Below are 21,076 nucleotides of genomic sequence, written 5' to 3'. Positions count from 1 at the left end.
GAGAGGGCTGATGATAAAATATGGGTGTTATTAAAGGTAGCATGAAATCCTCTGTAGACTGATGAATGATCAGAGCTCTGGTCATGAATTTCAGCTGTTAATTTTATGAGGGTCACAGAACAGTGTGAAAGGAAATGATGGCTTTTATCATAGCAAGGTGGTTCAAAGCAAAAGAAATGACAAAATTATAGGTGACAATGGGGAGGCAGTCACATAAAGGGATTCTTACAAAGGCTACTGAAGATGGACTCAAGGATACTTGCACCTGGGTGAGCGACTCTGGAGAGAATACTTCTGAGTCTCAGGGAGATAAAGAGAAGTAAAAAGTTTGCATCAAAATTGTGCCAAACATTTTGTGAATGCTCATGAGTCTTCCTGAAGTGGTGGGAGCATTTAAACACAAAAATTATGTCCAGTAGAATTGTTTAAATGTGTAGCATGCTACTGAAATATTTCATCTCCTTTCACTTGGAAATATAAATGCTTATTAGCATTCTGGGCAGGGCTGTTGAGATCTTCATGCAATGATGGCTAGTTCACAGTCCAGTCAGCTGTTCAGAATTATGAATATAAATTTTAAAATTTTGAATAAAATGGTGCATCACTTTCTATATAGTTCATCAGATGGGATTTCTCTTGTAAATATAAGGACGGATCATTTGTAAAATAACAGAGTAGAATTTCCTGTGCAGACAGATGCTTTTTATATTTATAAAGCTTGAGCTCCTTTTTTCTTTTTAATGCCCTGGGAAACTGGAAACTGATAGGATTTTTCATATCAAGTTTAGTTTAACATATGGCAGAAAGCTCTATGAGACTATCTCCAAACTTCGCAGTTAACAGTTTCCAGCCTACACAGGAAGCAAACTGTGCTTCTGACGCATTCCCATTATATGGGAAGACCGCAGAGAACAGCCTAAAGTTAAACCACAAAAAATATGTTTATACAAAGCGGTGTTCAGTTTAAACCACAGTAGCACAGAAAGCTTCAGTTGATACTTCAGTTCCATTTTTAAGTTGTCTAGCAAAGTATTTCAAGGCATAGAGGTAACCAAGTAACTATTAAATCTATTCTTCAGCTTTTAGTAAGCTTTTAGTAGCTAGGTAAGCGAAGAAGTTCTGAATCTGGATATTGCCTGTTCTGGGGGGCCTTGGTTTAGTAATCACCTTGTGTTTGTGAGTCTTCTCCTAGATTCTTAAATATAACCAAACCTAGCCAATAAAAACTTCATCTGTCCAGAATCCTTGGAAGAGAGAGCTTTGTGCAAAGTAAATTTTAGGTGTTACATCCCTGCTATGTTACATAGCATATGGAAAATAAAGCATTGCATATAATTACCTCAGCATTGCATAGAGTTGCAGGTCTTGCACAAAATAGCTCCATGCTTCCACACAGCTATGCTTTTTGAGTTCTTGGCTGCTTTTTAAAAATTTTCCATTTAAATTTCAGTTAGTTAACATACAGTGTAATTTTAGTTTTCGGTGTACAGTATAGTGATTCAGCACTTCCATAGTGCTCATCACAAGTTCACTCCTTAATCCCCATCCCCTATTTCACCCATCCCCCCACCTGCCTCCACTCTGATAACCACCAGTTTGTTCTCTGTAGGTAAGTTTGTTTTTGTCTCTCCTCTTTTTTTTCTTTTGCTCATTTGTTTCTTAAATTATACATATGAGTGAAATTATATGGTACTTTCTCTGACTGACTTCATTAGCATAATACTTTATAGCTCCATCCATGTTGCTACAAATGGCAAGATTGCATTCTTTTTCATGGCAATAAATTTAAGTAATATTTCTTGGGTGCTTTTTCTTAAAATTTCTTTTAATGTTTATTCAGTTTTTGAGAGATAGAGAGAGACAGAGCTTGAGCAGTGGGGAGGGACAGAGAAAGAGGGAGACACAGAATCCAAAGCAGGCTCTAGGCCCCGAGCTGTCAGCACAGAGCCCAACATGGAGCTTGAACTCACGGACCGTGAGATCATGATCTGAGCTGAAGTTGGATGCTTAACTGACTGAGCCAGCTAGGTGTCCCTCTTGGGTGATTTTTAATAAATGTTTTGTTGGGTTGGGGAGTCTATTTTTGCCAACTTTCATTTCCCACTGTTATTCTTTCTCTCCTTTCTTTCATATATCTCTTAGGATGAGGAACCAAATTAAATAGAATTCTGGCTTAATTCTGTTAAAAAATGAGGCTCTTCAAGGCTATGAGTATGGGCCAGGGATAGTCTGTCAGCACAGCACAATGACAGTGGAAAGAATGAGGACCATTCTTTTACTNCATAATACTTTATAGCTCCATCCATGTTGCTACAAATGGCAAGATTGCATTCTTTTTCATGGCAATAAATTTAAGTAATATTTCTTGGGTGCTTTTTCTTAAAATTTCTTTTAATGTTTATTCAGTTTTTGAGAGATAGAGAGAGACAGAGCTTGAGCAGTGGGGAGGGACAGAGAAAGAGGGAGACACAGAATCCAAAGCAGGCTCTAGGCCCCGAGCTGTCAGCACAGAGCCCAACATGGAGCTTGAACTCATGGACCGTGAGATCATGATCTGAGCTGAAGTTGGATGCTTAGCTGACTGAGCCAGCTAGGTGTCCCTCTTGGGTGATTTTTAATAAATGTTTTGTTGGGTTGGGGAGTCTATTTTTGCCAACTTTCATTTCCCACTGTTATTCTTTCTCTCCTTTCTTTCATATATCTCTTAGGATGAGGAACCAAATTAAATAGAAGTGTGGCTTAATTCTGTTAAAAAATGAGGCTCTTCAAGGCTATGAGTATGGGCCAGGGATAGTCTGTCAGCACAGCACAATGACAGTGGAAAGAATGAGGACCATTCTTTTACTATTGTTTCTCTTTGATCAGATTATGGAATCTCTTTGATCCCCAATTTCCTCATCCATAAAATGCCTCATAGAATTGCTTTTAAGGTCAAATAGAATAATATATACAAAACCTCATGGAGTTATTGCTGGAACTAAAGAAGTTCAAGTATAAAAAGCATGTAGCACATTGCCTGACACAAAGTAGGTTCTTTGTCTACTTCCCTCCCTGTTAAGGGGTCTTCTTTTTTTTTAATGTCCTTGTTCTTGCTGCAGTTGTTAAAGGAAAAAAAGTAGAATTATGGTTTATTAAAATATTACTTATCCTATGGAATTTTAGAATATGCTAATTTCAAAGTGCAAACAAAAATATATTTTAGGCACTCAAAAAATATTGTTGAACTGAATCTCTTAAAACTTTGTCTTAAAATAATTTGTTTAAATATTAACAATAATTTATGTACATGTTAATTCATAATTAGGCTGGTTTGATAAATTTTTGCTAATAAGAACACTTGTGTTAGCTTTTTTCTTTTCTTTTTAAGTAAGCTCTATGCCCAACATGGGGCTTGAACTCATGACCCTAAACTAAGAGTTGCATGCTCCACCAACTAACTGAACCAGCCAGGCACTCCTTGTATTAGCACTTTAAAAATCAGTGCTTTATTTCTCTTGTAAGAAAGTGATGGAAACTCATTAAAGAAAAATTGTAAATACAGAAAAGCAGAAAGAAAAATTTACCTATTTCTTAACATTCAAAGATGCATTTCTTTTCACCATTTTTATGTATAGTTTTTTTAAACAAATTTTGATACTTTATGTAAAATATTGTGTCCTACTTATAGAAAATAAATCCTTTGGGGGTACCTGGGTGGTTCAGTTGGTTAAGCTTCCAACTTCAGCTCAGATCATGATCTCACGGTTAGTGGGTTCGAGCCCCGCATCAGGCTCTGTGCTGACAGCTAGCTCAGAGCCTGGAGCCTGTTTCGGATTCTGTATCTCCCTCTCTCTCTGACCCTCCCCTGCTCATGCTGTCTCTCTCTCTCTCTCAGAAATAAATAAAAACATTTAAAAAAATTTAAAACAATAAATAAATCCTTTGCTTTTCATGTTATTTGCAAATTATTCATAGGCATATATTTTTAAATATGCATAATAATTTAAATGGACATAATTTATTAAAACATTTCTCATCAGCTGGACATCATTTGTTTCCATTTTATTTCTCCATTACAATAAGCACTTTTTCTGTATTTAGTACTCTTTCTTTAGGACTGATTCCTAAAAGTGGAATTACAGTATTAGAGAATATAAAGATGTTTTAAGGCTTTTGCCAAGATGGAAAATGGCAATCTCAGAATCATTGATTTTACTACAGAGGACACCTAGTCAAGCCATCCTGGCATTTAACTGTCCTGTTTTCTCCAAATGAATGTCTCAGCTTCTGCTTCACTGTGGATAGAGAATCACACCTGGGATTTGCTCACTTTACTCATGACAAAGCAGTCAGTATTCAGATGGCCTGATAATAGTTTTTGAACGCTGGTTTCTAATATCTATTAAATACCTAATTTCTAATAAGAAGGACAGGGTGTTTTATTATTATTACTATCAGTATTATTGACAACTTCTAAAAGAGCACAGAGTAAACTCTGTAGGACCATGGTGAGCATGTCCTTCCTTTGCTGTCCCAGAACCTACACTGCTCATTGGCCTCATCTCTGGCTGTGAGCTCCTGACACATTGACTTTATCACAAGCCCTACTTAACACAAGGTTCACTGGTTTGGAAGGAAAGATGTGGCCATCCCACTCATCTTAGAAACCAGAAGGCCCAATTATCTATGTGACTAACACCTCCCCTCAAGGCTGTATCACATGACCTTCAAAAAGAATCACAATTCANAGCTCCTGACACATTGACTTTATCACAAGCCCTACTTAACACAAGGTTCACTGGTTTGGAAGGAAAGATGTGGCCATCCCACTCATCTTAGAAACCAGAAGGCCCAATTATCTATGTGACTAACACCTCCCCTCAAGGCTGTATCACGTGACCTTCAAAAAGAATCACAATTCATCTCTCTCTCTCTCCTAGAAATAAATAAAAATATTTAAAAAAAAAAAAAAAAAAGAATCACAATTCAACTGAGACCCAAGGCCAAAACATCAGAAGCAAATATATCCAAATGCAAATATGGCTCCTGTGAGGGCCTCCATCCAAGGCAGGAAATTACTAATGGCAGCACCAAGCTCTAAGCTATGGACAAGTGAAGTCTGATAGAACACGGAGCATTAGCCAAAGGCAGCCTGGCAAGACAGCCAGTAGATTAAATCGTGCAAAGTATAATCTTGTTAAGAACCTACTTGTTATTACAGGGCATGCTTAGGCATCTAAACCTCAGATATAATACAATACAATATGATCTGGTGGGGAGATTGAAATGGAATATCTCGCATCCTGAAGGGAATACCAAATTAATGAAATCCTAATTTTAAATCAACCAGGAACCTTCTTAATTTTCCTTGCTGGACCAGATTTCCCTTTCTTAGGCTGAACTCTCAGGCTTTTTGCAGGGCAGGGAGAAATGATCTAGCTCTGGCTGAGTTCTTCCAGGGCTGAAGTTCTTATAATCAAGAAAGAAGTGAATAGGCCAGGAATTGAGATTTCATATTAAATCAGAAACTCTCTAAGAATTGTACACAGAGATTTATGCATAAGAGGTATGAAAGGCATCAATTAAAATAGGGTATTATAAACAACTTGCTGTTTATAAAACATGCAAGCACTTTCATGGGGCTTTTGTACTTGCTGTTCCCTCTGGCTTGGGGTGAAATCCAGGAGGTAGGGGCTGGGCATCACACAAAGTCCTGGAGGTCTTGGTAGGGGGTCTGGCTTTCACTCTGAATAGTAAGGTTTGGAGGATGTAAGTGGAGAAATAATGTAATCTGACTCATTTTTATTTTCCCCTCAATTATTTGAGAAGCTTATTTGAAATCTATAGAAAAGCAAAGTGTTAAGGCAATAAGCATCCTGTATATCTTTCACCTATTCTCCAATAGCTTACATTTCACTACATTTGCTTCAGATTTTGTTTCTTTCCTTCTTTAAATATGTTTTATTTTGATAAATCATTTGAAAATAAGTTGCAGATATCAAGACACTACCACAAAGATCCTTTAGCCTGCATCATCTAAGATCATGTATATATTACTATAAAATCATATCTCATTATCACACCCAGAAAAACATTATTAACTCAACATCATCTGTTGTACAATCCATATTTACATTTCCCCAGTTGTTGCATAATTGTGGCAAATTATATTTTCCAAAGATGGCCACCTCAATTTCTTGCACTTCTAGAACTTTGTCACTCCCCTCTAAAGACGTAGAATCTAATTCTATTCCCTTTGAATGTGGGCAGGCTTTTGTGAAGCAGAAATGATGCTGTGACTTCTGAATCCAAGGTGGTTCTGCTTCTGCTTTCTTGCTGTGACACTTGATGGAGCCCTAAAGCTGTATGACTGCCCTGAGGCGATCTTGATGTAAGGAAGCCCATGGGTACAGATCACATGAAAAAGCCCTGAGACTGATGCCCTGCTGCTACAGCTGCCCACTGTTTTAGTTCCAGTTCATCAGCTGACTACAACCTCAAGAGACACTCAAGGCCAGAATCACCCAAACCTGAACTCCAACCTACAAAAACCATAAGAAATAATAGAATGATTAATTTTTTTAAGACATTGCATTTTGGATTATTTTGTTATCCAGCAATAACACCTAGAAAAGTGACTTTTACCTTAAGAAAATCAGGATCGAGTATAGGCTTAAGCAATCTACAGACTTAATGCAATCTCTATTAAAATACTAACATTTTTCACAGAATGAGAACAAATAAGCCTAAAATTTGCATGGAACCACAAAAGACCCCAAATAGCCAAAGCATCCTTGAAAAAGAAGAAACAAAGCTGAAGGTATCACAATTCTAGACTTCAAGTTATATTACAAACTTGTAGTAATCAAAACAGTATGGTACTGGCACAAAAATGGACACATAGATCAACAGAACAGAATAGAATAGAAAATCCACAGAAACAAACCCACAAGTATATGATCTATTAATCTATGGCAAAAGAGGAGAAAATATGCATGGGGAAACGACAGTCTCTTCAGCAAATGGTATTGGGAAAACTGGACAGCTACATGTTAAAGAATGAAACTAGGCCACTTTCTTACACCATACACAAAAATGAACTCTAATGTATTAAAGACCTAGATGTGAGACATGAAACCATAAAAACCCTAGAAAAGAACACAGGCAGTAACCTCTTTGACACTGGCTGTAGCAACACTTTTCTACATATGTCTCCTGAGCAAGGGAAACAAAAGCAAAAATGGATTATCCAGACTATGTCAAAATAAAAAGCCATCAAAAAACCTAAAAGGCAACTTTCTGAATGGGAGAAGATATTCGCAAATGACAACTCTGATAAAGGGTTAGTTTCCAAAAAGAAAAACAAACAAACAAAAAAGAATGAATACAACTGACCACCCAAAAACCAAATAATCCAATTAAAAAATGGGCAGAGGATATGAACAGACATTTTTCCAAAGAAGATATCCAGATGGTCAGCAGAAACATGAAAAGATGCTCAACATCATTAATCATCAGGAGAATGCAAATTAAAACTACCATGAAGTATCACCTTACATTTATTAGAATGGCTAAATTCAAAAAGCCAAGTATTAGGCTTTTTGAAATAAGTATTGGTGAGGATGTGAAGAAAAAGGAACCCGTGTAGGCTGATAAGAATGTAGCCATTGTGGAAAACAGTTTGGACCTTCCTCAAAAAATTAAAAATAAAAATAGAAGTACCATATGATTCCATAATTCTACTATTGGGTATTTACCCAAAGGAAGTAAAAACACTAATTTGAAAAAAATATATGCATCCTTATGTTTATTGTAGCATTATTTACAACAGCCAAGATATGGAAACAACTTAAGGGTCTGTCAATAGACAAATGGATAAGGAAGATGTGCTATATAAATACAATGGAATATTTCACAGCCATAAAAAGGATGAGATCATGCCATTTGAGACAGCATGGATGGACCTTGAGAGTATCAAGCTAAGTGAAATAAGTTAGACTGAGAAAGACAAATACTGTATGATTCCACTTATATGTGAAATCTAAAAAAAAATAAAGTCACATGAATAAAACAAGAAGCAGAATTAGATCTATAAATACAGAGAACTGATGGTTGCAAGAGGGGAGAGGGCAAGGGTTGGGCAAAATGGGAAAAGGCATGTGAGAGATACAGGCTTTAATTATGGATTGAATAAGTCACAGGAATAAAAGGCACAGCATAGACAATATAGTAAATGAGTTTTTAATAGCAATATATCAGGACAGAAGGTAGCTACACTTGTGGTGAATACACCTAATGTCAAATAAACTTGTCAAATAGTGAAGTTGTATACCTGAAACTCATGTAACATGTATGTCAACTATTCTCAAATAAAAGTAAGTATTGTCAAGAAGACAAAAAAGGTTTTTTTTTAAGTTTTTAAATCTATGGTAAAAGATAAATAACATGAACTCTACCCTGTTAGCAAATATTCAATGTACATTACAGTATTGTTAACTATATGTGCATTGTTGTAGAGTGGATCTCTAAAACTTTTTCATCTGGCATGACTGTAGTTTTATATCCACTGAACAGCAACTCCACATTTTCCCCTCCCCAATCTCTGGCAGCCATCATTATGCTTTCTTTCTATAAGTTTGACTACTTTAAATACCTCAAACAAGTGGAATCATGAAGTATTTGTCTTCTTGTGACTTATTTCATCTAACATAGTGTCCTCAAGTTTCATCCATGTTGTAGCATGTAACAGGATTTTCTTTCTTTTTAAAAATAAATAATATTGCATTGTACATATATAGCACATTTTTTTAAATTCATGCATCTGTCAATGGACATTTAAGTTATTTCTACCTCTTGGCCATCCTAATGTTGCCATGAACATAGGAGAGCAAATATCTCTTCAAGATCTCGTTTTCAATTATTTTGGACAAACACCCAGAGATAGGATTGCTGGATCATATGATAGTTTTATTTTTAATTTTTGAAGAAATACTATACAGTTTTCTACAGCAGTTGCACCATTTTAAATTCTCACAGTTTTCCCACAGCCTTGTTAACATATTTTATCAATATTTTGAATTTTGGTTAATATGGTAGATAAGAAATGGTATCTCAGGATATTTAACCTTGTACTTTTCTTCTTACGAATGAAGTTGAGCATCTTTTCATAGATTTAATGACTTTCTAAAGAATCTGTCTGGATGCCGTGTTGGGAGCCCAGTAACATAAATGTTCTTGAGTCAGTTCTGTGATTATGTGATTATGTGCTTTCCAGGCAAGTAGATGTCCCTTCAGAGTCAAAGGATAGTACATATGTAGACATGGTTAGTTAATCCATTGTCATTTACTGAAAATTAACTATGTGTCCCAAATTTTGCAATATAATGTGATTATAAAATAGAATAAGACACGATGCTTTATATCAAGGAATGTACAAACTTATTGGATGAGAAGGATAACTGAATGTAGTACTGTGGGCAAGTTATGTTAGAGTTATGCCTAGGTGCTATGAGAATACAGAGGAGAAACTGGAAAGTTGAGGCAAGTCTTCTATGAAAAGATGATATATGAACTCTGATTTACTGGAGTGAATCAACTTGAACCCAGTAGCATTATTTAAGGTACAAAACAAAATAATAGGTGCTACTTAGGGAACTATGTATAGGGTGAAAGATGTATATAAGATTATTGAAAGAATAGACCGTAAAAGTGGGTGGGAACCAGATTTAATTTTTTTTCCACGTGAAGGAATTTTCTGTTTATCCTGAAAGCTATGGGAAACTATGAAAGGACTAATCAAGGAATAACGTAATATTCATTTCTTTAACTTAATACCTATTTTCTTAAATTTCTTAATTTATAGTCCAATGACTTGAGAGTTAAACATATTTCTGTTTTTCTTAACTGCGGAAATCAAAAGGACTTAATTATACTTTCTTGTGGTATTCTTAATCTCACAGTGGCAAGTAATTATGTAACACCATAGTTAGTCATGAAGAACATTACTGATGGAAAAATAGGGCTGATATGGAGGATAGCAAATAAATGAAACAAAATATTTTGGTTTTACAAGTTTAAAAGTCTTATCAGTTTATAAGTAACATCAACAAGATAAAAGTACATAGTTTATTATTCATAGTTCTTTAAAAGTACATTCAACATTTTCCCTTAGCTGTAGATGTTTATTAAAGCTTTTTACAAAAGCACTTTTTTTCTTAGATTGTTTTTTTTTTTAATATAAATTCTGGGTGCATCTGCATACACTACAAAATGATTAGCACCACAAATTTAGTTACCATCCATCACCATACAGTTGGCCCTCTTTTCCCATTTCACCCACCCCCAAACCTCCTTCTCTGGTAACCACTAATTTGTTCTCTGTATCTATGAACATGTTTTTATTTTATTTTGTTTATTTATTTATTTATTTTTCTTAGATTCCACATTTGAGTGAAATCATATGTTATTTGTATGTTTCTATCTGACTTTGTTTAGCATAATACCCTCAAGATCCAGCCATGTTGTCACAAATGGCAAGGTTTCATTCTTTTTTATGGCCAAGTAGTATTGCATTGTATAAATGTACCACATCTTCTTTATACATGCACTTTTTGCTGGACACTTAGGTTGTTTTGATATCTTAGCTACTGTAAATAATGCTGAACAAAGAGGTGCATTATGTCTTTTCAAATTAGTTTTCATATTCTTCAGATAGATACCCAGAAGTGGAATAGCTGGGTCATATGGTAGTATTATTCTTAATTTTTAAAGGAATCTCCATACTGTTTTCCATACCGACTGCATCAATAATCCCACCAACAGTGTTTGAGGGTTCCCTTTTCTCTACATCCTTTCTAAAACTGTTATTTATTGTCCATTTGATAATAGCCATTCTAAGAGGTATTAGTTGATAACTCATTGTGGTTTTAATGTTCTTTTCCCTAATATTAGTGATGTTGAACATCTTTTCATGTGCCTGTTGGCCATCCGTATGTCTTTTTTGGAGTAATGTCTTAGTCCCTGGGGAGAGTTCCTGCTGTCCTGACTCTCTAGTGGATGATTTAAGGTTTGTAAATGGGTCTCCTTTATCTATCACCTATGCGCTTTCCAAACTGGTGTCTGGGGCTGATTTCTGGGTCAAGTGAATCCACATACAAGCCCTTTAAGAACAGATTTTCCATTCTCCACTGTTTTATAGTTTTCCTGAATGTAATTTGCATTGCTTTTCAAAGCTTGTTGTTTTGGGGGCTTGTCTCTTCTGTGCAGGAATTATGTATGGGCTGGTATACCTGATGTGGGTCTTTGTTTGATCTGCAACTCCTCAGGGAAAAGTTCTGTACCAGATATTCCTCCTGATTGTGATTTGCTGTGGCTGAGGTATGTTTTTATTCCCTCAGGAATCCTTGTCTCTGTTTCTGTTACCTCTCTTGATGCTGCTCTTTTATCCTTTGCTGTGAAGGCTCTGTTCATTCTATTTTTAGGTCCCTTTCAAAATGAACTACTCTATATGTAGTTTTAGATTTGTTGTGTCCATGGGAAGAGATGAGTTCAGGATCTTGCTAGGCCACCATCTTGAACTCAACTTCCCAAAGCACTTATTTGTTAGTTTTTTACTCAACTTGGTGACTGGTTCCTTTTTGCTAGATAATGGCCAGAAATTTTAAACCATTCACACGTTTTTTTTCAGGTACCAGGTAACTGAGTCACATTAAGAGTAATGTGCATCACATTAAGGGCAATTTAACCAAGAATGCAGAAGCAACATGTTGGTAGAAGCACTGAAGTCAGAGTCAAGAAAGCTAGGACAGGAATGACTTTGAGCCTAAAATTAGGTGATTGAATAGATAAACTTTGTGGTTCTTTCAAGATTTAATTATCCGTTATTCCATGTCAGGATAATTCATCATCACTTGTGAAAATCTACCCCCAAAGGGTCAGTTAAAAATTTCCTGGATCTTGAATTTTACTTACTTGCAAGAAGAGAATCTACCAGAATGTAGTGTTATTAAAACCAGTCTTGTTATTATTCATATTTGGATATACCATGAGTTAAGTGATGTCCCTAAGACATAACTATTCATGTGTTAAGTCAATAACTTAAAAAAATTTTTTTTTGGTGGCCTCTTATTTGCATCAGGGGATTGATCTAAACACAGTGGGAAGCACAGAAATGAAATGCACAAGAGCATTCTTGCAAGAATGCTCCCGTATATAGGAAAAGAGATGTAAACTCTAATCATGTGATGAGGTAGGTGCTAGGTTACATATGAGACTTACAGATAGAGAACACACTGGAACTGAGTAAAGATTAATTCTATCCCTGATAGATCATAAATAATATAACATAAATAAAATTTTTAACAGCTGAATGTATTCCATTATGGGGGAACATAATTTGCTTTACCAGTACCTCATACCCCTTTTTGTCATCAATTGAGTTCATTCATTTATGAAATCTTTTTTTTTTTTTTAGTAGATGCCATAAACAAGCAGTACTTTTTAAGCAGAGAAAGAATGTATAGTCTGTAGTAGAAAAAAGAGATACTCAGACACTTGAGAAGCATTTGTGTTTTTATATTAAAGCACTAAGGCAAGATCCAGATCAGTAATTCTAATTATTATGGACCTAGAACTGCCTTGGACTCAGAAGAATCATTCAGGTCCTGTGGGCCCTGAGTGTTAAGCTTTCTGCAGATAATACACCCATTACTTGAGGTAACCTGGGTGAGTCTCTAGTCCTTATAACCAGAGGAACTCAATAATAACAAGTCTCTATAGAGAAGAGACAATTACATATGTGAAGCACAGTATATAACAGTACATAACTCAGCCCCAGCCAACCAATGAAGTAGGTTTTACTTATGCTTTTGATTTGAGAGCTATCTTACCAGGACCCAGATTCTCTTTTAGATTAATTTCTTTCTTCCTTCCTTCCTTCCTTCCTTCCTTCCTTCCTTCCTTTTTCTTTCTTTCTGTTTCTGTTTTTGTTTTTTGTATCAAGTCATTAGAAAAGTTAGGTTTTTTCCCCTCAATATATGTTAAATAAAACTTAGATACAAGGCATCATGTTTGAGCATGGGAATGGCTTTGGAGATGAAAGACATTCTCTACCACAAGAAGCAGACTAATAGCAAACCCACAATTATAGAGCAAGGAAATAAGTACTTGGAAAGAGTTTGTAGAGCATGCTATGGGTACACAAGTTGGGGCCTCTAAACCAGAGTAGAGGAAGTTTCATGAGGAAGGTGATCTCTAATCTAAGCTTTAAAGGATAAATAGGAGTTATTTCTATTTTATTTTTATTTTAAGCTCCACCTCTATTTTAAACACCAAGTTAGAGTTCTGTGGTCCCTAAGAAAAAATATTTATTCTCATTACTTTTTAAATCCTACTAGAGATTTGAGTTCATTTTCAATTCTGATACCTTAATCATAGGTCCATGATTTCCAGAGTGGTTTTTGGTAATCTTTGTTACCAAAATTATTTCTTCATTTTCTTCCTTTTCAGCATTTCCCAAATTTGCCTGATCATAAGAATCATGTAAATGAGGGGTGTCTGGGTGGCTCATTTGGTTAAGCGTCTAACTTTGGCTCAGGTTGTGATCTCATGGTTTGTGGATTTGAGCCACTCATCAGGCTCTGTGCTGACAGCTCAGGGAGTGAAGCCTGCTTTAAATTCTGTGTCTCCCTCTCTTTTTGCCCCTTCCCTGCTCACAGTCTGTTTCTCTCTCTCAAAAATAAACATTAAAAAATAATAATAATAAAGGAATCACCTAAATGATAAAAATTCAGGTCCCCCAAACTGTTCCCTGGAGACTCTGATGCATTGAAGTCTGGATTTTTGAAAATCAATGTCTCAAGTATTATTTGTTATTAGGCATGTTCAGGAATCATTTTTCTACTATCCAAAGTTGTTGTTATTATCATTGATTGATTGATTGATTTTTTAATGTTTACTTACTTATTTTGAGATAGAGAAAGAGAGAGAGCACAAGTGGGGGAAGAGAGAAGGAGACACAAAATCTAAGGCAGACTCTAGGGTCGGAGTTGTCAGTGCAGAGCCCAACACGGGTCTCGAACCTATAAACTGTGAAATCATGACTTGAGCCCAAGATGGATGTTCAACTTACTGAGCCACCCACGTGCCCCATCATTTATTTATTTTTTAATAAAGCGTTTTCTGTTACCATAATTTTTTGCAGGATCAGGAAATAAGAAAAAATTACAAAATTTCTCCTTAGGAAAAAAACACTGTTTCCTTTTATTTTTTATTTATTTTTTTTTAATGCTGTTTCCTTTTAGATGAATTTTATAGATAAGCACACATAACCCCTACACTTGTAAATTATAGTTAAAAATTTTTTTCAATGTGGAATCATATATCTTGTGTAAATGTTGTTTTACTTTTCATTGTAATCCACTCATGTGTTACTCCCAGTTTAAGATACTCTTCTTTTAATACCCATGTCTATGATTTTTCTTTAATGAGAGAAACAAATGTAGATTTACCTTGAAGGGATTTGGGTAGGAGGGTATAGAGGGTATAGTGGATGGATGCTATATGAATTTAACAGAGAGAAAAAAATATTTAATAAAATATGGACACAAAGGGATTATCAACTGTTCAGGATGTTTAAAAGTTTGATGAAGGAAGTATAATTTTGCTCTGCTGTCAGGGTTTTGCTCCACTTGGATTCCAAGAGTGTTGTAAGAGCATGAGTCTCATGGCAATCCACAACTCTTTTGGATTAATAAGTGAAGCAAGGACTGATTTTATTATCAAGAAGGTTTAAGGGAGGCCAAGCATCCCAAGGATACCAATTGTTAATGACTCAACATTGAATAAGAGCATAAGCAAAGACTCAGAACACTTGATAATTAGAAATAAGGACACTGCAGCAGGAAGGTGACATCTTTTTCTCAGAGCCATAGAAGATAATATAGCTCTCAGAGGAACAATGTCTAATCCTGAACTATTCCATTTGTTACACTAGTTAAGGATTTTCACATCTGCCTAAGATAGATGGAACCAGAGATTCATGTTAAAATGGACACTATACTGTTACTAGTTCCTTTTGTGTAGTGTATATGTCATAGATTTTTGAGGTTCTATTTGTTGAGGACATAGAGTCATTGTCAATTAATATCTTTTGTCATCTTCCTAAGTTTTGGTTCTGCATATTATCTTACAGATATGTAAGATAGATAAGTAAGTAGACTCTTTTTTTTAAAGGGTAAGTGAAGGTACCTGTAGCACTGTGAATTGATTAAGAATATTTGTGTCTGGGTATATTACATGTTTGTGCAGAAATTTTGTTCTTGTGTGTCTATAGATAACTGTAATTCTGGGATCATTCCAGTGGCTGTCTCCTCTGGTATATCCATAAGGTAACTCTTATTACGTACCAGAATCAATCAATAAACACTTCAGGATCTGTTACTCAGCATGATGGGCTCCAAAACCTGAGTTATTACACTAACAGAGAGCATCCATTTCTTTCTTTTTTTAAAAAANAGAGAATTCATTTCTTAGGGATAGAAGGGAATTAGCAAAGACCATGAAATTAGTAAGTAAAAATAGAACATCATTAGTTTAAAATTATAAGTTGTAAATTATGGAAGAACTGAAATATTAGAATATGTACAACTAGAGGGGGTCTCTCCTGGTAATCAGGTTACATGGGAAGTATTCACTGATTGAAAGAAGATTTATAAAACTGAACTGCAAAATACTGTCATAGTGAGTACAAGTTCTTATGATCAACATTCTTTTCCTGTAGTAGGATCTATATAGGAAAGTGAACTATAATCAAGAAATCACTGGTTGAGTTTAGAAATTTTAAACAAAGGCATGAAAATAATTATTTTTTTCTTAAGTTTATTTACTGTGAGAGAGAATGAGCAGGAGAGGGGCAGAGAGAGAAGGAGACAGAGGATCCCAAGAAGGGGCTACACTGCCAGCATGAAGCCTCACAGAGGGCTCAATCCCATGAACTGTGAGGTCATGACCTGAGTGGAAATCAAGAGCCAGAGGCTTAACTGACTGAGCCAGCCAGGTGCCCCATAAATGAAAAGAATTCTTAATTTCTTAATGGTTCTATGCTCAAATAGCCTGATGGGCCCACCTCTCAACTGTACCTGAACTTCAAAGTCCATTAATCAAAATCTCTAGCTAATCCACATCAGAGGAGTCTAGGCCTGTGACATGGGAAATTTGGAGATGGCTGAGGTTTTCTCTCTCCTAGATGGTGCTAATATTTGTCTTTATATTAAATTTACTTGGCACATTTTTCTTTAGCAAGAAAAAATACTCTGGTAACAGTAGAACATTCCAGGCTAGACAGTTATTCTAGTTATCTTTGCTGTGATCTATTCTAGTTTAACTCTGAAGGGTACTCTGTTGCAGCTCCTTCGCACCCCCAATACTGGTAAAACTTATTGGGGCATCTTGATATTATTTTGACATATGGGAAGAAAACTTTTAAAATATATTGATTAAAATCCGGCTTATATTTTCATTTTCAACTCAAGTGTATTTGCTTATATTTAAGAGACATACGTATGTCTCAATATACGAGTGCCTTTATTGTAGGAAACAGTAAATTCATTCAGCATTCTCAGAAATAAAGGACTGGGGTATTACTTAAGCTTATAATGGCTATCATTCAAATCCACTATAATTAAATTTCATATCTTTCCTGCAGCTAATATCTACTTTGATTCCATCAAGGTTTTCTCATTCTCATTCTGACCTAAAAACGAGTGCCATCTGCCAAATTAGTAGCATGCCTCACTGCACCTGGACCTCTCTTAATTTTAACACAAGCTTTACCCGAACATGTAATTTTGGGATGGAGAATTCATGGGAAACAGGTCACTCCTCCTCACTCTGTTCTGAGAGGCAAACATCACTAACTAATGATAGCAGTTTTCCCTTGGGCGAGACTTGGGCTGAGTCTAGAAGTGGGCTTCTCAACCAGAAATCTCCAGGGAACTATAACTGCTTCCAAAAATTGGAGTTGGCATGCCAGATGAAAATTAATTTGGATTCTTTCCCTATCTTATGGTATCTGACAAAGATCTGCCATTTATTTTGGATCCTAGCATTTATCTGAAAGTAACTGTCTGCTGTAAGTTTTTTTTGAATCAAAAAGCACAAGTTTTGTGGGAAAGAATTTCTCCCCTTTATCCCCCATGGATCTTCTCATCAAGAATAACAAAACTGCCAAATATTATTGATAAAGGCCTGAAAAGTACAAGATTTGCTCAACATTTAAAGCATTTGCTCAGCTAATTTAGCTCAAATTATTATCCAAGATTCACACAAGCTTTACTACAAGATTTTTATTTAATTAAGAAATAATTTGCTTTTGAAATAGTGAAAAACATTTCTTATAAATCTATCATACTTGAATGATCGAATTTTGAATTTCTATCACGGTAAATGAAACGAATTTCATCTAAAGAGTTCTGAAAATATAATACTACTAGGAATTTCTTAGGCATCAAAGCAACTATTGGTTACAAGAATCAGATAGATGATTATCTGTTCATAGTCCTATTGCTCTATGATGAAAGGAAATGTAAAACATCAGAATTGTATACTTTTATAGATTAAAGGACACTAAAATTATTAGTGAAAATGTTAACATATTAAGAATATTTTAACTTAGTCTTCAGTTGATAATTAAGTATTGGTTTAACTCTNAAAAAAAAAAAAAAAAAAAAAAAAAAAAAAGGAGAAAGAAAGAGAAGAAGAAAGCCATAAGACATTATTCTAAAGATACTTCATTTGTAAAGAATAGATATGTTAGAAAAATCAGATTATTTTTCTGATGTATAAGTCAGAATTATTTATATTTTGGAGTATGAAGATTAATAAACTTCCAAAAGATGAGATGCCATATGACCCCAAACTATATTGATTTTTGGCTACACATGTGGATTTTGTGCAAAGATGAGTTATCCTTATTCCTCATCTCATTTTCTAGAAGCTGAGAAATAAATACAGTCATTACATACAAGAAGATGAAAAATACCTGCAATTTTATGTGTAAGATCTATAAAATTAGGGTCCAGAGTGGGGCCTTTCAAATTTTATTCTCTTTATTTCTACATTTTTCAATTTTTATGCTGATAGACATTGTTTCATATTTGGAAGATAATACTTTTTCATCTTGAGTATTGCTAATGCCAGGAGCAAACCCATACATCTATCTGATTAATAAACCCAATTTTATTTTTTATGTTAGTGATTTTCAGAAGGGAAATAAAATTCCTTCTTTTCCTTGTACACCTTATTTCAATTGGTTCATCTTTCTCTACACACTTTATAAGACTTGCCTCAAGCATATATATGTGCAAATAATTCATTGTGGAGCTGGCACACAAGTTAAGAAGTGAAGGAGGAAGAGCAGAAGCCAATTAAACAGGCTGCTCTGCCCAGCATGAGACCTAGCAAGACAAGATCTCACATAAATGCATCCAAAATGACCATATTTCCTTATCTAATTCCTCTTCATTTTGCTTGTACCTTTACTTCATTTTTAAAAATATGTTTTTAAATTATTTTTTTTTAGTGTCTATTTTTGAGAGAGAGAGAGAGAGAGCGTAAGCAGGGGAGGGTCAGTGAGAGAGGGAGACACAGAATCCGAAGCAGGCTCCAGGCTCCCAGCTGTCATCACAGAGCCTGACGCGGGACTCAAACCCACTAACTGTGAGATCATGACCCGAGCAAAGGTCACATGCTTAACCACCACCAAAGTGCCCCTTTAAAATTTATTTTTAAGTAATCTTTCACACAATGTTAGGCTCAAACTTACAACCCCAAGATCAAGAGTTGCACACTCTACTGACTCTGCCAGCCAGGTGCCCCACTTATACCTTTACTTTAAATAGGAAGGGGAAAAAAGAATAATAGAGTTAATGGTCACCTAAATGAGAAAACTGGTCCACAGTGGCAATAACAGAGTTTTACAGGTGAAAAATCTTGTTCTCTAGAAAAATATCTATTCATGTCTTCTGTCCATTTTTAATTAGATTATTCATTTTTTGGGTGTTGAGTATATATTAAATATATAAAAATATATATGTATATACACTTTCTCTCACTATGTATGTATGTGTGTATACATACATATACATGTATGTATGTGTGTATGCATATATATAGATATATATATCACATACATACATACACAAGAAACAACAGGTATTGGTGTGGAGAAAGGTGGGGAAGTGGAGGAAGGAGAGCCCTCTTGCACTGTTGGTGGGAATGCAAACTAATACAGCCACTCCACAGTATGGAGTGTCCTCAAAAAGTTAAAAATAGAACTGCCCTATGACCCAGCAATTGCAATACTTGGTATTTATCCAAAGGACAAAAATACTAATTCAGAGGGATACATGCACCCCAGTGTTTATAACAGTATTATCTACAATACTCAAATGATAGAAAGAGACCAAATATCCATCAACTGATGAATGGATGAAGAAGATGTATGTATACATACATATGTACATACATACACACACACACACAATGGAATATTACTTAGCCATCAAAAAGAATGAAACCCTGCCATTTGCAATAATATGGATGGAACTGAAGGGTATTATGCTAAGGGAAATAAGTCAGAGAAAGACAAATATATGATTTCACTTATTGTGGAATTTAAGAAACAAAACAAACAAGCAAATGTAAAAAATAAGAGACAGAGGCAAACCAAGAAACAGACTCTTTTTTTTTAGGATTAACTTTAAGTGTCTTTTATTCCAAGAAACAGACTTTTAACTGGAGAGAAAAAACTGATAGTTCTCAGAGGGAAGGTGTGTGGGAGGATGGCTCAAATAGGTGATGGGGATTAAGGAGGGCACTTGTGATGAGTACTGGCTATTGTTTGAAAGTATTGAAATTGAAAGTATTCTTCTTATAGAATGAGTTTGTCCTCATCTTGTAGAATGAATTTGTGGTTACATTTATTTTTTTTTTTTGTTTTGGAGTTAGAACTTCATATTGATTTGGCTGAAANTTTTTTTTTTTTTTTTTTTTTTTTTTGAGAAGAAGTCAAAGTACTTACTGGGTTGAGAACCACAGTGAAGAAAAGTTCACCTCCTTGGATACTCTTGTCCAGCTCTTTAGGGCCTCCTGGATATTCTTTGTAGAAAATTGTGTGAGTAAAAAGCCCACAGGTTTGTCTTGGAAGAACCTGAAGGAAGAATAAACAAGTAAGGAAACAGCTGCTTTCAACGAATTAATTTGTTGAAACGTGGGTTCTTTTTCATGGAAGCTGATGCATAAACTGGTGTCATTATACAACTCTTAACTAAGGCCCAGAAAATCCTTCACACTCTGGGAAAGCAAGGATGACATCAGTACAGAAGGAAAACACAAGAAAGTTGAAGAAATATTTTAAAACTAAGATAGACTTTGAATTATTTTAGCCACTTATCTATTTTAAACCTCCAAGTCAGTACTGCTGCTATGAAGCCTAGTATGTTCCAGCATCTTAAAAAAATAAAAAAGAAGTAAAAATGAGACTTTAAAAATATTGGAATTGTCTGTGTTATCCTGTAATGCACTAGGCAAAAATTTTAAGGATAATGCTTTCTTCCAAATTCTACACATGCACTAGAAAATGAAGTTAATTATTAACTTAATGTGATTTTTAAGAAATTATATTTTAAATTAGAGCAAATATTTGAGACACAAATCACAGCATCTTCTTTACTCTGAAAGGACTGCTGCAGGCTTTAGAAACTGCCCCAAATTCTAAGTCTGAAGCCTGCCAGTTCCCAAAGTAAAAAAGAGATTATGCTTTTGATTATTAATTTTTATAAACTGTCACAAACAAAATGATAAAAGCTCCCTTAGGAAAAAGCCTTATTTTCATTCTTTAAGCCATTATTTGCTTCAATTATACACATTTGTGATAAGGATATTTTTTTCAAATTCTTACAGCTTTCTTCTAACATAACAGTGCAATTATGAAAGACAGTGTGAGTTAAAGCTGTGCAGGATGGTACAATCTTTAGCTAAATCCTATATAATGACTTCATAATGACCTGTGTTTGTCACTGTATACTTGAAGTAGTAGAAA

The 21,076-nt window shown here is 35.0% G+C and overlaps 1 protein-coding gene across 1 annotated transcript in view; it reads right to left on the bottom strand.

Annotated features, from left to right (window-relative positions):
• Window positions 1–21,076, bottom strand: part of LOC144232035 (bifunctional heparan sulfate N-deacetylase/N-sulfotransferase 3) — a 181,986-nt gene that overhangs the window by 72,540 nt on the left and 88,370 nt on the right. The window contains exon 5 of the mRNA XM_077764718.1: window positions 20,057–20,185. Within this exon, the coding sequence (XP_077620844.1) occupies window positions 20,057–20,185 (129 nt within the window). The remainder of the gene's footprint in view (window positions 1–20,056; window positions 20,186–21,076) is intronic.

The sequence above is a fragment of the Crocuta crocuta genome, unplaced genomic scaffold (assembly GCF_008692635.1).
Source record: "Crocuta crocuta isolate KB4526 unplaced genomic scaffold, BGI_CrCroc_1.0 scaffold708, whole genome shotgun sequence".
Lineage (NCBI taxonomy): Eukaryota > Metazoa > Chordata > Mammalia > Carnivora > Hyaenidae > Crocuta > Crocuta crocuta.
Note: the sequence above shows the minus strand (reverse complement) of the source record. Positions and strands in the feature narration are given on the sequence as shown.